At 36.6% G+C, this 17,151-nt stretch overlaps 1 protein-coding gene across 1 annotated transcript in view; it reads left to right on the top strand.

Moving 5' to 3' along the window:
• The window catches only part of anos1b (anosmin 1b), a 109,427-nt gene extending 92,773 nt beyond the window's left edge, over positions 1–16,654 (top strand). The window contains exons 9-14 of the mRNA XM_038291810.1: positions 1,219–1,357; positions 8,251–8,478; positions 8,567–8,661; positions 11,612–11,774; positions 11,952–12,184; positions 15,499–16,654. Coding sequence (XP_038147738.1) covers positions 1,219–1,357; positions 8,251–8,478; positions 8,567–8,661; positions 11,612–11,774; positions 11,952–12,184; positions 15,499–15,642 — 1,002 coding nt within the window. The 3' untranslated portion in view covers positions 15,643–16,654. The remainder of the gene's footprint in view (positions 1–1,218; positions 1,358–8,250; positions 8,479–8,566; positions 8,662–11,611; positions 11,775–11,951; positions 12,185–15,498) is intronic.
• Positions 16,655–17,151: the final 497 nt, after the last annotated feature.

Raw genomic sequence — 17,151 nt, 5'->3', positions numbered from 1 at the left:
CAGTCTGTTCCTCTGTTTTGCATGGCTGGGGAGTCTGGAATTTAAATGAGCCCCCCTAACTAGTATTTCCTTTTTGCAACAGCATGCAGACCAACACAAACAGCAGCATCACAACAGGTATCAAACAGGAAAACAACAACCTCCTGTTGAATATTGGATGGCAAATATCAAAACAAGTTTGATTTGCAGTATCTTTTTTTTTTTGGCTTTCATTTTATGCAGTATAGCGACATTTACTGTCTGATCTGGAACGTTATGGAGATCTGGCAACATCTGGGGACATCATATGCTAGAGAATGAGAACAAGAAATCTGTCTAAGCTTTTAACGTCTTTTTAAACTGTCTATGGAGATTATGCACTGAAACATGAATCCTGGCTTTTGCTGCTTAATTTTACAATTCATGCGCATTTACATGTGCAGCTGTGCAGTCCATATGTTTTGTCTATCTTGAGGGTAATGGACATGTTTCTGCTTTTTGTTTGTTTTTTTCCTCCTTACTGTAGTGCCTCTCTTTGTTCTGACAGAAAATGGAGATGATTGACTAAGAGCATGTTAGTTAGCTGTCCGTTAAACATCAAGATTATACAGAACAGATTCACTGGAAAAAAACGAAATCTAGAAAAGTAATTTTTTCTTAAAATAAGTGCATTTGTACGGAAGAGGATTAGGGCCAGTGGAAAAAAAAAAAAAAAAGTTAACTGATTTTTAAATTTTATTTCAAATTAGTATGGCAAAAAAGTCAGAATTCTGACTTTTTTTTTCAGAATTCTGACTTTAATCTCAGAATTCTGACAGAATTCTGACAATAATAAAAGTCAGAATTCTGAGATTAAAGTCAGAATTCTGACTTTTTTCCCATGTTAAACTGAAATAAAATTTAAAAATCAGTTAATTTTTTTTTTTTCAGTGGCCCTAATCCTCTTCCGTACATTTGCTCTTGTATTGAGGAGGTAAAAGTGACATTTTGCCAATGGAGCAAGACAATTTACATTTAAAATAAGAAAACACAATTGTATTGTCTTATTTCAAGTGCATGTTATCTAATTATCTTATTTTAAGAATAAAAATAATCTTAAAATGGCAAATTATCTCATTCAAACTACTCAAATTAACGGTAAATACACTTAATTTAAGACATTTTTACTTATTTCTAGATCATTTTTCCAGTGTTCGCCCTGTTGTCCACAAATAAACCAAGCGACTTTGTATCTTACAGGCACAGACTGAGCTGTGGTTGAAGGGGCTCCTGCCTAGCACTCCCTATGTCATATCTGTTCAGACGGTGGCCTACTGGGGACAGAAGAGGTTGAAGAGTCACAGAGCTCAGCTTTTTTTCACAACTCTCATTCCTGAAGGTAGAGAAAAAAACAGCAACTTTTTTCTCATCAAGATGTAGAAACATTGAAAACCATTTTTTATTCATATCTCTGTTAAAATGTTTAAAGCAACTCAAGCTTTTATTCAACCTCTGAACAATTTGTCTCATTCAATCATAAATTATTATATTGGGATTTTATCTATGAGCGTGTTTATAAATGTGTCAGTTGATGATAGGAAAGGCTTTTGGATAAGAAGCCAGAAACAAGTCCAAAAGTGAGTAAGAGAGAATCTACAGGCTTATAAAAGGCAACAGAGAAGGAGCATGCAGTCATGGTTGGGGCATTATGGGGGCCTCGTGGTAGGGCTGGAGGATTAATTGAATTTATTGATTGATTGAATTTTTTGTTCATGAAGATTTCATTTTTGGAAAATAAAGAGGTTTTTAATCAGTCCTCAGGTTTCCAAAGCTCAGAGTGACATTAGCTCATTACGTTTTGCTCTTACATGTGTAGTCATAGCTGATAAATTAGCTCACTGCATAACACCACTAGCTGTAAACATTAAATATGATCCATTTTCATCATTTATTGTGAAACATAATTTTGAATTTCATTGCCCTTTCAGGTTACGTTCCCAGATGGGATAAATACAATAAAAACTCATTTTTTAATATGCTATTTGTTATTTTTATTATGAAACTTATGTGGAAAAACCCCCCAAAACAATAAATCTGATTTAGTAAGAAAAAAAGCGTGTTAGTTAGCTGTCAGTTTAAGACATATCGGCCAGCTCTTGTCATGTTATTTCATGCATAAAAGTTTCAAATTGGAGAGTAGTTTACAGGGATGTCTTTTAAATAAAATAGCTTGAATAGGCATAACGCTTGTGCACTTTTGGCTAGATTTTGACTCCATAAACATATTCAAGTAATCTAAGGAGGGCACCCTTTCAGGTGTTAAAAATGAGATGGACCAACTGCATGCACATTAAGTAGGGGTGTGGGATGTACAGGTGCTGGTCATAAAATTAGAATATCATGAAAAAGTAGATTGATTTCAGTAATTCCATTTAAAAAGTGAAACTTGTATATTATATTCATACATTACATACAAACTCATATATTTCAGATGTTTATTTTGTTTAATTTTGATGATTACAAATGACAACAAATGAAAATCTCAAATTCATCATATCAGAAAATTAGAATATTACTGAAGACCAATAAAAACAAAGGATTTATAGAAATGTTGGCCAACTGAAAAGTATGAACATGAAAAGTATGAGCATGTACAGCACTCAGTATTTAGTTGGGCCTCCTTTGGCCTGTATTACTGCAGCAATGCGGCGTGGCATGGAGTCGATCAGTCTGTGGCACTGCTCAGGTGTTATGATAGCCCAGGTTGCTCTAATAGTGGCTTTTAGCTCTTCTGAATTGTTGGGTCTGGTGTATTGCATCTTCTTCTTCACAATACCCCATAGATTTTCTATGGGGTTAAGGTCAGGAGAGTTTGCTGGCCAATTAAGAACAGGGATACCATGGTCCTTCAACCAGGTACTGGTAGCTTTGGCACTGTGTGCAGGTGCCAAGTCCTGTTGGAAAATGAAATCTGCATCTCCAAAAAGTTGGTCAGCTGCAGGAAGCATGAAGTGCTCTAAAACTTCCTGGTATGTGGCTGCGTTGACCCTGGACCTCAGAAAACACAATGGACCAACACCAGCAGATGACATGGCACCCCAAACCATCACTGACTGTGGAAACTTTACACTGGACTTCAAGCAACGTGGATGAAGTGCCTCTCTTCTTTTCCTCCAGACTCTGGGACCTTGATTTCCAAAGAAAATGCAAAATTTACTTTCATCAGAGAACATGACTTTGGACCACTCACCAGCAGTCCAGTCCTGTTTCTCTTTAGCCCAGGCAAGACGCTTCTGACGCTGTCTGTGGTTCAAGAGTGGCTTGACACAAGGAATGCGACAGCAGAAACCCATGTCTTTCATACGTCTGTGTGTGGTGGTTCTTGAAGCACTCACTCCAGCTGCAGTCCACTCTTTGTGAATCTCCCCCACATTTTTGAAGGGGTTTTGTTTCACAATCCTCTCCAGGGTGCGGTTATCTCTCTTGCTTGTACACTTTTTTCGACCACATCTTTTCCTTCCCTTCGCCTCTCTATTAATGTGCTTGGACACTGAGCTCTGTGAACAGCCAGCCTCTTTAGCGATGACCTTTTGTGTCTTGCCCTCCTTGTGCAAGGTGTCGATGGTCGTCTTTTGGACAACTGTCAAGTCAGCAGTCTTCCCCATGATTGTGTAGCCTATAGAACTAGACTGAAAGACCATTTAAAGGCTTTTGCAGGTGGTTTGAGTTAATTAGCTGATTAGAGTGTGGCACCAGGGGCCATCAATTTTGAACCTTTTCACAATATTCTAATTTTCTGATATGATGAATTTGAGATTTTAATTTGTTGTCATTTGTAATCATCAAAATTAAACAAAATAAACATCTGAAATATATGAGTTTGTATGTAATGTATGAATATAATATACAAGTTTCACTTTTTAAATGGAATTACTGAAATCAATCTACTTTTTCATGATATTCTAATTTTATGACCAGCACCTGTATGTATCGTTTGGCTTATATTGTGATTTTCTTCTGCCTGATATAATATCGATATTTCAGTTCCTAATATCGATTTAAAAAAACCCAAAACATTTTACATAAAACAATGCCACTCTGTCAGATAGTACTGTGGAGCCCTTTTGCTGTGCGGCATAGCGCCATATCTGAAGTTAAGCCAGTCACAACATAGCCTCGTGAGACCATCCTGATCTCGCAAGCTTTCAAGGTTTCACTCGCAGATCAGTCTGACTACTTTCCGTTAAAGAAAATTTGGAGCCGTTCACCAAACGAACGTCCAATCAGCGTTGGCTTTGAGGCGGGTTGAGGTGTGACGCAACGAGAAGCGCGACAGTTCAGTCTAAAGAACATGGCGGCTTCAGCCGATGAAACTAGCGTTAGCGTGGCTATCGAGCAAGTTTTATCGGAATTACAGAGTATTTCTTCAATGAAAGAAGAGCAAAACACTGCTCTGGAGGCTTTTCTCAGAGGAAAAGATGTTTTTGCTCTTCTCCCGACTGGTTTCGGCAAGAGTTTGATCTATCAATTGGCTCCTCTTCGTCGTCGTCCTGTTAGTACGTCATATGCTTCGTTGATCTGATTGCTTTATTTGGTCCGTCTATCACCAACATAGGCCAATCAGCTAATTTTCGCCCCTTCCCAAAATTACTTCAACCGAAGGTTTCCAGATGGATATGCGGAGCAAATCCATCTGGCGGAGTCAGGTTAGTCACAACATGGTTACCAAAATAACTAAATGATCAATATCTTCTGATGAACATATACAGCACTTTTTTTATGTATATATTTAATTTTGATAGCTGGGAAAAATATTGCAATATATGGTGATATTGCAATATTGTGATGTTATTGTATTGTGACCCAAGTATTGGGACACATATCGTATTGCGACATGCTAATACTCCCCCCCTAACATTAAGGCGTCATTGCGACTTGGCAAAGTATTTACCCTGGATTCCCCTGCATTACAGTCAACATAGGGGACTTAACCTTTTCTTTCTACAAATAAAAGCCTGAAACGTTTGGCTTGCTTTGTAATGGCTCTTCCTCTTTAATATGATTCCCCAAAATGAAATCCAGTTCGGCCAAATTACCTTCACCAGTCACCAAGTTAATGTTTATTGTTTAATGTTTACCTGTTAAGTCCCATGGCAGAAGAAAATCTTCTAAATTACAGCATATTGGCTGCTAAAAACTGAATAAAAATACAGTTATTTATTATTCACATCAATAGTAGCATAGAACTTTATTGATCTCACAATGGAGAAATTCACCTGTGACTTTGGCTCTTATAAACAACAGAAGTATATACAGTGCATTCAGATATATACAGTGGATGGTGAAAAATAAAGAGGGAGAGATTTAAGGTGACTTATATACACAGTATCTTATGAACAGTAAACTGATATTGACATAACTGACAAACACAGAATTGATGCTCTTTTTCCGAGCCAGCTCTCGTGTTTTATAGGGAGAAGGTAGAGTTAAGTATAAGTCCTCTATGTTGTAAAAGATACAATAACATTAGAATCTAATCTGTTTGATTGATTGGTTTGGAAAATACAGATGTTTTTCCTCATTTATTTTCCTATTAGTACAGTCTGGTTAGTGTAGATTGACCATAACTGGTTTTGGCGCCTGTCAGTTTTCAGTCACCACTCAGTACACAACGTCTTCCTGCCTGGCCACCCCTGTGTAAGGTTTCTGGCTCTGCCACTGCCTGTGTGTATATTAATCCTGATGTAAAACCAGCTGTCCTGAGTGGGCCTTAGAAAATAGCTGTAAACAAACCGCATCATAAAAACCACAGAATACAACAGAAAGAAAACAGAGATGAAGATGTGGAGACGTGTGCAATGTTAGGATGCAGAACTATTCTGACCAATCCCAAAAGGCACTGTTTAGACCAGGGGTCACCAACCTTTTTAAGGCTGAGGGCCACTTCAAGGGTACCGAGTCATAGGAAGGGCTACCAATACTGACCCATGCACAGCAAGGATGTTCACCTAAACTTCATTTTACATTATAAACATTTTTATTGTTTCCTTTAAGTTCTTTCCTTTAAGTTTTTAGACATTGTCATTTTAAAATGATCTATAAATTATTTAAAAAAAGGACAGAAACAGAATAGAATAGAATTGCAAACTTAGCCCACTGGTGAATTGTAGGGATGCACGATATTGGGATTTTGGCCGATATCCGATATGCCGATATTTTAAAACTCATGTAGCCGATAACCGATATCGATTCTGATGTTAAAGCTGGACACAAATAAGTAGTCATTGAAAATAGCAGTTTTGTTATCCATTTCTGACACTTTGAAAAATAATATACTCAAATATATTTTCATATGCTGATATCAAATTGATTTTTAAAAACGCGGTATCGATCTATTTTACTTTCAAAATCTCATGAAATTTCATCGTTCTGTTACAAACTCTTGTGATATTTTGCAAATTCTTGTGAGATTTTGTTAGTAAAATAGATCGATACCGCGTCAATATATCAACATATAAAAATATGGCCAAGTTTCATTAATTTTCGGGGCATTTCTAGCATAACGATGACATATAACATTATTTCATTAGTAAAAGAGATTGATATGGTGTTTTTAAATGGCAATATATCAGCATATAAAGATATTGTGATATTTTAATGTATCAATATTTTTTCCCTCGTCTTTAGAAGTTTTTAAGTCTGTAAAAAATAAGTTTTTGAGGAAGAAGAAGAAGTAGTATTTTTATTTTTTTTTTTAAACTTTAGAAACTCAGAAGCTGATCAAATATCGGGTTAAATATCGGTGGGGTGGCAGATGTCCGATATTCAGTTTTAAGGCCGATACAGGCCGATACCGATAGGGGGCAGATTATATCGTGCATCCCTAGTGAATTGTTCTTTTTTTAGAAGTCTGAGGGCACCCAATGTGGTCCATGAGGGGCCCCTTGGTGCCCGCGGGCACCACGTTGGTGACCCCTGGTTTAGATCATCATCCAAAAAGACAAAGGTGTGACACAACTGAAAACCTAGAAAGTTAGTTGCAAGCTCAAATATAGAGAAAATGGAAAACAGAGAACACAAAGAGACCCATGATTTCTCTGGAGGAGTTGCAGAGGTCCAGAGCTCAGGTGGGACTGTCTGCTGACAGGACACGGATCGGTCTTGTTCTCCACAGATCTGGCAATAAAAAAAAAGCACAAAAAAATGTTAGCATGCCTCTATGTTACCTCAAATATTTAGAGAACATAACAGAGATGATTCTCTGGTCATATGAGGCAAAAATGAAACTTTTTTTGGCTTACATTCAAAATGCATGTGTAAAATGTGTGTAAAATGAACAACCTGTGTCACTCTAAACAAACCATTCTCACAGCGAAGCAGACTGCGATCTCACTCCAAATTATAGTCATCACATGCTTATTTTGAATATAACTTTAAGCTGTCATGACATCAGTGTGTACTCATGATATAAGGCAGTCCCCTGAACTCAGCTGTTTGCCAAGAAAAACACTAAAGAATTAATGAATTTTCCTGTTTTGTTCAGAGCTGCTGCGTTTTGCTGACTGTCAGCATGTTCTTTGTACAGGTTCTTTGCACACGCGGCTGCAGCGTTGAAACGCACTGAAACATGGAGTACTGTGAAATAAGCCAGTGATGCTCGAAGCAGCAGCGGTGTTTATAGCTGACCTGTTGGTCAGTCGAGCAGAGTTACAGCCAGCTGCAACTTATTCACCAAAACCACATAGCAACAGTTTCATATGGAGCTTACTACCATTTATAATCCAGACGTATTATAACCGGTGGAACATGTGGAACTTGGTACGCTGTACTAATGAGGGTCACTTGGGAAATATATTAAACCAATCAGTGTCTGTGGATTAACAAAAGACCAGGAAGTTCCAATACATCTGCTCTCCTTTTATGATTTTATTATGTTTTCAGGAATAAATTTATTAGAGATTCCATGTGTTGTGTAACAAGTTTCATATGCTTAAAATATTTTATCACAATAGCCAGCATTTTATTTACTCCACTAGCTTTTATACATACTTTTAGAAATGTTTGTTGTTGTAAATAGCTGACTTTAAAGAAAATAAGAGAGTGTTTCTCTCCCTTATAATTCTGACAATTAGTAAACAGTTTAGTCTGGTTTATTTCAAAATGTCAGTAAAATAAAGGTTATAAAGTACATTTAAATATCTGTTTAAAACAGTACACATATTTACATTGAATTGTGGGTCTATCTTCAGTTCTGCAAACTAAAACCATAAAAACTCTGTCCTCTCCTCCAAGGTGAAGACATCTCAAATGAGCTGCCCTCTTCCTCGTCATCTTCGTCCCTACCCTCCTCTCCCTCTCAAGCATCCTCCTCCTCTTCCTCCCAGCTTCCCAAGTCTTCCCGTCGGACTCATGTGGATTTGCCTCCGAATCCCTCTGAAAATCTGCGGCTGGAAGTCGCTGCCCCCCATTTCCACAACAATCAGCTGCAGGTGAAGGTGTTCTGGAAGCGCTCTAATCACAGTGAGTAGATATTAGGCACTAAACTGCAGATCTTATTTGGGATTAAACAGAAAAGCCATAGTTCTACACACTGTTTTCTATATTACAGACAAGCAGAGACAGCGAGGTCCTTTCATTTTGCGGTGGCATCCACACACCTGCAGTGCAAATGTCACAAGAGGAGACAGAACAATAACGGTGGAGGTATGCATCGTCTTTACATGACCTGGTGTCCAGATGTTTTATTAATTCACACTTTTGCGTTATTTGCTTGTAGCAATATTTTAAAGATATCTAGAGTTTCATGTGTCTCCATATCCTTGCCTTCGTCTCATTGGGTCTGTACTCAGATTTGCATGCATTTATTGCTATTTTGTTTATAGATATCACATTCAATAATAATTTACATTTGTGATTAAGAACTTTTTCTGCAACAATTCCTGCTCATGAAATCCCTTCCAATCTTATCTACCTCTATCATATATTTTGGCTTGTTGTTGTGGATGAAAGCGATAAGAAATCTAGTAGTGTGGGGAATTTTGTTCTATTATTGCTGCAATGAAATAATATGTTTTGTAAATGGAAATGAAAATAAAAAACACACATTTTGGAAAATAGAAATAAAAAAATTTTAAAGGGGTCATAGAATGATTCTATAGGGTACTTGGTGCTGGTCCTTAAGGTCACTGAATAGGGTGTGTAACATTGGTTTGGCTGAAAATGGCATATTTTCTGTTCTGTGAGCCCTAATGCAAGCCTGGTTAAAAGCCCTATAATGAAACGACAGGTTTTTTCCTTTTATGGTATGATCATGAATATTTAGATGCACTGTGCACTGATTGGTTGGTTTACAACGAGCGAAGCTGCTGAGCAAAGACGCATCATACTGTAGCAACAAGCACTCACTCACTGAAACATCAAATAGTTGATATGGTAGGATGACCAGACGTCCTCTTTTTCCCCCGGACATGTCCTACTTTTCATACCTAAAAAAATGTCCAGGAGGAATTTCAAAACTGTCTGTGATTTTGGTCGACTACAGTGCAGCTGAACCAAGCCGTCAGCTCCGGGGATGGTCCGGAAAGCACAGTAAGGCAGGCGGGGGGGAGCATACCATCACTGGGACCCGGACTAGCCCCGGTGGGTGGTTTTCAACAAGCTTTATTTAGAAAAAATAACTCAGCAAGCAGCTGATCATCAGCGGGGTGGACAACTGGATTCACTGCAGAGGTAGAAAACACAGGTCAGTGACTGGAATGTCAGGCTAATCATGACTAGCAGCAAAAAGTTACTGACCTGGTTCATAGTCCATTCTGATCCCAGACGAAAGTGAGATTGTCCACCGTTTGCAGCCGTAGCCGCTTCCAGCGCCCCAAGTGACGATAAGCTGATGACAGCTGACGCTAAGGGAACAACGGTGTCCGTAAGGAGAATCCAAGAGAAACATTCCAGGTTCAGTAACCAACACGATCCAGGAAAACAGTGAAAAAACCACAGCAGACAGAGCAGACAAGGGCGAGGCAAAAAACTCCAATACACAAAACAGAAAACAGATTTACTTGATGGCTAGAGTTACTTTCCCAACAGCTAAAATAATCTGACTCTGGTGGCTGAAAACAAGCAGCACATAAATGAGCTGGAAACAGGTGGATCGGATAAGTGGTAATGAGAAACCTAGCCTTGCCCCTGAGCAGCCCGCCCGGGTAGCAGCAAGAAGGTTCTTGGTTGGATTCCCAGCCCAGGGTCTTTCTGCATGGAGTTTGTTTGTTCTCCCTGAGCATGCATGGCTTCTCTCCAGGTACTCCGGCTTCCTCCCACAGTTCAAAAACATGCCTGTTAGGTTAATTGGCTTCTCTAAAGTCCACCAGGTGTGAATGGTTGTGACCTGTTTGTCTCTATGTTGCCCTGCGATGGACTGGGGACCTGTCCCGGGTGGACCCCGTGTCTCGCCCATTGACGGCTAGAGATAGGCACCACCCCCCCAACTTGGGATTAAGGGTGTTAGAAAATGGATGGAGAAACCGGGAAGTGTTAAACAGGTGAATGGAATGAGCCAGCCACCAGTGCCAGGATCATGACACTACTGTCAGAAGCCAAAGAGAATCCAGTTGACCACAGGAACACAGAAGGCAGACGATGCACATTGACACTAAAGAGGAACCAGTGAGGGCAGGGTGTGCATACAATCACTGGAATGATCCTGATACAGATAAGGATGAGACAATCTGGCAAAGACTGACAGAGAGAGGCAGATTTGAATAAGCATAATAAGAGCGGTGAGAAATGGGGTTGATAGGAAAGAGAAAGGTGCATCTGCTCAATGGAGCAAAGCCAACCAGCCCTGAAAAACAGACAGGGAGGATTTATGACAACTTGGCAGGTTTTTACTGTTATTTTTACAAAATAGTTTTTACTGAGGAGATTTCTGCTGAGCTGTTAGAGTAACCATGATTTATGCTCCCATCCACAGTCTGCCAGTTTAGGTGCATGTCAATGTCTTTGTTTAGAGTTTTACCAGTTTATCTACTCTTAGATGAGAAGTTTTAAGTGTCCTGGGATGCAGAAATGTTGCTATATTCTTCTGTTGACTAACCCAGCTTCAAACTGTTTATTTTTTAAATTAACCGTGGTTTATCTAGAGCACTGCTTGGTCTTTATCACATCATTTCAGTAATGTCTTTAAGTTTGTGGCTGAGGCATGACAAAATGTGAAAAGTTCAAGTGAATTCTTTTCCAAGGCACTCACAAATTCAAATAAATTGTCATATAGTATATCGTTTGTTCTTTTTTGATTGATACTACTCCCTCTGTTGAGCCAATGTTGAGCCAGAGGTGTAACATTTCATCCAAGACATGTCATATAAAACTGCTGTGCGCAATTTGCTGAGTTTACAGAAGTGAATTCCAGGCTTTTTGAAGCGGTAAGATTTGTTGCCATGTAAAGCTGCCAGAGTTTGTCCGAGTGTTTATTTTATATTGGAGTGAACAAGTGCTTGTGAAAGACAGGTGCTGAAACAATAAGTAGAGGAAGTGTGTATGAGTTAAGCATCCTTGGTTTTAATGAAAGTTGTTGATGCACATTTAGTTAAAATGAATATAACTTTTTTTAAACACTTTTAGCTGCCTCTCCACTTAAGTTTTCTCTTCTCTGCAGGGTACCCACCACACTATTAAAGGTCTGCAATTTGCCTGCAAGTACAGGGTCTCAGTGGCAATGGCGGCTGATCCGAAGGTAGAGGCTGTTGCCTGGGTTACAACCCCGACTTGCTCCTCCTTTAGGGTCAGAGGAGACAAAGCTTCACCATGCAGCAAAGACGGTAACAGACTTTCCATTTAAAACATTAATTAAATTAACTAAAGTTGAAATGGGACATTTTTACAAGAGATTTAATTTTTTTAGTGTTAATAATTCTTAAATAACAGTAAACTAATTCATACCAGTGTTGTGTATAAATGAGAAACTGATTAAATGTTTCCTTCTATTTTTGTTTTAGAGCGCCCCCTGGCAGGGAGAAAGGTGGTACTGCGTCCAGAACGACTGACTGCAGACTTTCATCAAGTCAATGGTACTTTGCTCACAACGTTTCGCTGGAGGATGTCCCATCATGCAGTTGACTCAGCAGCTGTGGAGGGCTTCCAGTTCACCTGGAGTCTGCAGCCTGAGCTCAGTCCTGCAGAACCGAGGCAGGAAGATGCTCTTATCTCCCAGACCCAAACTATTGCACTGGTAAGGCAAAGCAAACACGACAGGTTTGTTCATACACCCGCACCATTTATACAGGAGCTACTTGTGTTAAATAAAGAATTTACAGGTTGGTTTTCCATTTCACATGAAGTCCCTAAACAATTATTTGTAAATTAAAGAGATTCTGTTTCTGTCTTTTGTACAATTGTGCTTGAACGTTTAAATACCCTCCCTTTAAATGATAAATTCACACTAAACTGAAAAAGGTAATAATAGAATTAACTAAATTATGATTTAGTCAAATAAAATATCAATTTCAGATTGTTATTTGAAAAAAAATTTTTCCCAAAAAATCAAAAACTAAGCAGAGAATTAAATTATCTTGCCTATGAACAGCGAATCAACATATCTGTCAGCAGGTGCAAAACTCTAAATGAACATTTTCAGAACATTACAGAAAAAAAGGTTTTGGTTCAGGAGCTCCATCAGGCTTGCTTACTTGTTTTATTTATTAATATATATACATATGTATATATAAATATTCAAAACCAATGTCAATATTTCCATTTTCTTTTTTTCTGACTTTAATAGAAGGGCACATAAACATTCAAACATAACTGTACCTGCACTCAGTTGCTTTCTGGAGAATGGAAAAGATCATTATTCCCAACCTAAAAACAAAACATAGTAATATCTCCATTAATAGGGAAGACTATGAAGGACTAACTCTGCCATATTTAAAAATAAATACAGAAATAAATAAATAAATGCTCAATAAATGTATAAGCATACAATTAATTGCCAACAAAAAGGTGAGACATAAATGTATATAACTCTTAATTAGCTTCTTTATTTATTTGCCTTTGTAATATTTACCTTATTTATTTTTTTGTCTTTTATAATCTTCAACTTTATTTTTTAATTACTTATATTTTTAAGTATTTATTTATGTGCATGTTATAATATTTTTGTCTGTTTTATTCTTCCTTTGTATTTTTTTACCTTAGTTATTTCTTCGCCGCTGTTTATTTCTCTCTGCCCTTTTTACATTTCTGTCTGCCCTTTTTACATTTCTCTATGCTATAAGTTTGGCAAAGTCCCTACTAAAGTTCTAATGACTTCAGACTCGACATCAGACTCTCCTCCTGTAGATTCGACCGATGTAGTAAAATGCTAACCAACACGCTTCACACACGGCTATGCCAGGAGAGGGCCGCTGCAGATGGGCTGTGGTTAGACCTGGCTGCCGTCAGCTTCGGAGCTTTGCTGGTTGCCACGGTCCTCTCAAGTTCGTCACATTTTCTTTTAAATTACGCATTAAATCTGTGAATGGGCCATATGGTGATGCTTAAAAGTATAAGGTTCTCGCCTCAAATGATCTTAAAACGTACTTTTATTGAACAACAGCAACAGAAAAGAGAACATTTAACTTAGTACTCTGAGCTCTGTGAGTTAAGAAGATGGACCGCCAAGCCAACCAATGAGCAGAAGTTGACTCTCTAGGACACACCCCCTCCTCATTTGCATAATGAGACAGAAATGCATAGAGAAATGTAAAAAGGGCAGAGAGAAATGTAAAAAGGGCAGAGAGAAATAAACAGCGGCAAAGAAATAACTAAGGTAAAAAAATACAAAGGAAGAATAAAAAAGACAAAAATATTATAACATGCACATAAATAAATACTTAAAAATATAAGTAATTAAAAAATAAAGTTGAAGATTATAAAGGACAGAAAAATAAATAAGGTAAATATTACAAAGGCAAATAAATAAAGAAGCTAATTAAGAGTTATATACATTTATGTCTCACTTTTTTGTTGGCAATTAATTGTATGCTTATACATTTATTGAGCATTTATTTATTTCTGTATTTATTTTTAAATATGGCAGAGTTGGTCCTTCATAGAAGAAGGGTATGTTAATAGAAAAATAACCTACCGGTACACTGAATCTAAAAAATAACATAAAAGAGGAGTTGGAGCCATGGTTTTATGTGTTTTGCATCCTTAACCTGTATTTCCTACAATAATGGTGACAAGTGAAGACCACATCCATTGGCTTCGTTAGGATGTATTTCCTTTTGAGGGTAGCTTTGCTATTTTTTTCACTTTTATTATTATTTATTTGCTTTTAATTTAATTTAATTTTTTTAATACTGGTAATCAGAAAAGGTGTGAATACCCGACTGCATTTGAACATAGCTTGAGCCCCCAAGCTGACGGTTACCAAATATGTTGCAAAGTCTGCTTCCTGCAGAATTCTCACATTGGCTGTTTATATGTGACCAATCAGTCCTGCACTAAACATGCAGAATAATATAGAGACTTTTGTGTGTAACGACCTAAACAGTCAAGTGCAGACAGATGCATGTATACCAGACCTTTATTTAAGGGCAATGTGTTGTCCCTCTTTTTCTTTTTCCCAGTAAAGCTGAGTGCGTTTTATATTCATCCACAAAAACATTGTTTCATGTGAAAAGCAGCATTGTTGAGCTCAACCACCTGTCCTGGATTTTTTATTCAAGTTTTAAGTCTCCTGCTTTCCAAAATAAAGTACATAATCATGACTGATTTGGTAACAGTTGCTCAATCATTAAGAAAGCATTGATACGAGGTGGGAAATGTGCTTTACTATGTGGCTATACTTTACTTAGATACACGACCTGAAACACTTTTGTTGTAATGGCTTCTGAAAGGTGTAGAAATCAATTAGCTGTATCATTTTGTATAAACACAGCAAGGGAAAGAAAACTGAAAATAAGTTAAAATACTTTAAAATAAGTGTAATTTCCCTTAATCTGCCAGTGGAATTAATATTTATGTCCTTAAGATAATAAAATAGACATTATGGATAGAAAATAAAATGTTTGTTTTTTCTCATATCTAATGTAAATTACCTTATTTGGTTGACATATTGTCTGACTTATCTTCTCAAATATAGGAAAAATCCACTTATTTTGCAAAACCAACGTGCTGAATTTTATAATCCTTTTCAATAGGACCCAACTCAACCTTCTACTGCATTTTGCACCATATTTATTTTTGCGCTGCACTGAAATGTCATATTAATGCCCTTTTGGACTATAATTTAAACTGTTTTCTCTTTTCTTCTACATTATTTACATTCTGATCACTGCTGCACTTTATATTGGTAATGCTTATCTACTCTTATTTCAATTATTTCTTATCTAGTCTTATTTCAAGAAAATGCGCCTACTTTGATGTACTTTTTGCAATGTAAAATGAGAAGGGCAGATTTAGGTCTTCGGTGCTACTCTATATCTAAGATTTATTTCTAAAGTTTAAAGTTTTTAAGCATTTAACTCCTGCAACTTGTGTTTGTTTTACTTCCTACAGTCTGAACGTTCCATCACTGTTGATGAGCTTGAGGCTGACAGCGTTTACCGGGTGCAGCTACAGGTGCTGACCACAGGCGGCAGGACTGGAGCGGCCGTCTCAAAGACCATTCACACCCCGGCAATTAACAACACATTTTCATAGGTAGTGGCATTCATTTCTGGAGCAAGGCATATACATGAATGTATTCTGAATTTATTTGTACCTTTTTTTTTTATTTTATTATGCACATTGTAGATGACTTTGGTTCTTTTGCATGTTACTTTTTACGTTTTTACAACATAATGGTGACTCTTTGCTGCACCGTGGTCATCTTTTCCAGCGTCAATGTTTCTACCTTCTTGTTTCCTACCAGCTGATCTTAATGGCAGAAACCATGTGCAAAAATGTAATATAGGTTTTTACATTCAATTTATTTCCTGCTTTGAACTGTATTCCTTTATTAATTCAGATGCCAAACAGATTCATTTGAAAATAACTGTAATCTATTGTTCAGTTTTTCAGTGTTTTGGAAGAAAAATAAACTATACCTGTATGTGGAGCCACTTTTTACTGTACCTGTGGGATGTATGAGGCAGCATAGCATTTATGAATGTGCTCACATTAATACAGCCATATTAAATTTTCCCTCGCTTCAGTGAAAACCATAGCTTTTGTTGGGAAATTAATTATTGTTTAAATATCTGCATTGTTTGGTGTCTGTATGACACTAATAACTTTGACAACCTTATATTATTCAAGTCATAAACTATTGTAAATAGCCGTTTGTTTTCTGATGTTTTTTTTATTCTGCTAGTGGAGAAAAGTATAGCACTGACTTTATGTAAAAATAGTAACAGCATTGTTTTTTTCTTTGGAAATATTTCAATGCTGTCTCCAATATTTTTGTTTTTCCCTTCTTTTTTATTTGTTTTTTTTTTTTTTTTTTTTTTTTTTAAGATTTAGCTGTAATGGTTTTATTCAATGTTTGAAAAGTCAGGAAACAGCCAAAGTCTTTCAAACTGTAATTACAATGTTAATATTTTCTACCAGGTAACTTTCAACTATTTAGATTCATTCTTAATAGTTCAGATTTATTGCTTTACTTTTTCTGTACCAAGTCCTATTTATTGTTCTCTTGTCCAGTTTGTTTTTGTAAATAAAGTTTATCACCACACATCGTTTCTGGTTGTTATTGATTATTATATTTTATATTAACAATAATAAAGACCACAGTATATTTTATTTAATGTTGGGAGAATTTTATTTTTATTTCAAATGACATTAAAATAAAAACAATATAAGAACTTTTTCACACTTATTTTTTAGGAGGAGAATAATTGAAGTAAGTCTTGTGAATTTGTTTCTTTGTTATGATCAAGTAAATGTCATTGGTTCAAAAAGGGAGTTATGGATGAAAGTGAAAAGATTTTATATATATATATATATATATATATATATATATATATATATATATATATATATAAAATTTATGTAATATTTACATGTTTTTAAATATATATAATTGCATTTTAATGTGTTTCCAGGTGATTTTGTCTTACTTAAGGCGAGTATAGTTTTATAAGAGAGACATTTTATCTTTTTTCACGTTTTTATATATTTACATTCTTAAATGCAGCATAAATTCATTTTAAAAGTTAAAATGATTACCAT

Source organism: Cyprinodon tularosa, unplaced genomic scaffold (assembly GCF_016077235.1).
Source record: "Cyprinodon tularosa strain WSP-4 unplaced genomic scaffold, ASM1607723v1 ctg30, whole genome shotgun sequence".
In the NCBI taxonomy this organism is placed as follows: Eukaryota; Metazoa; Chordata; class Actinopteri; order Cyprinodontiformes; family Cyprinodontidae; genus Cyprinodon; species Cyprinodon tularosa.
Note: the sequence above shows the minus strand (reverse complement) of the source record. Positions and strands in the feature narration are given on the sequence as shown.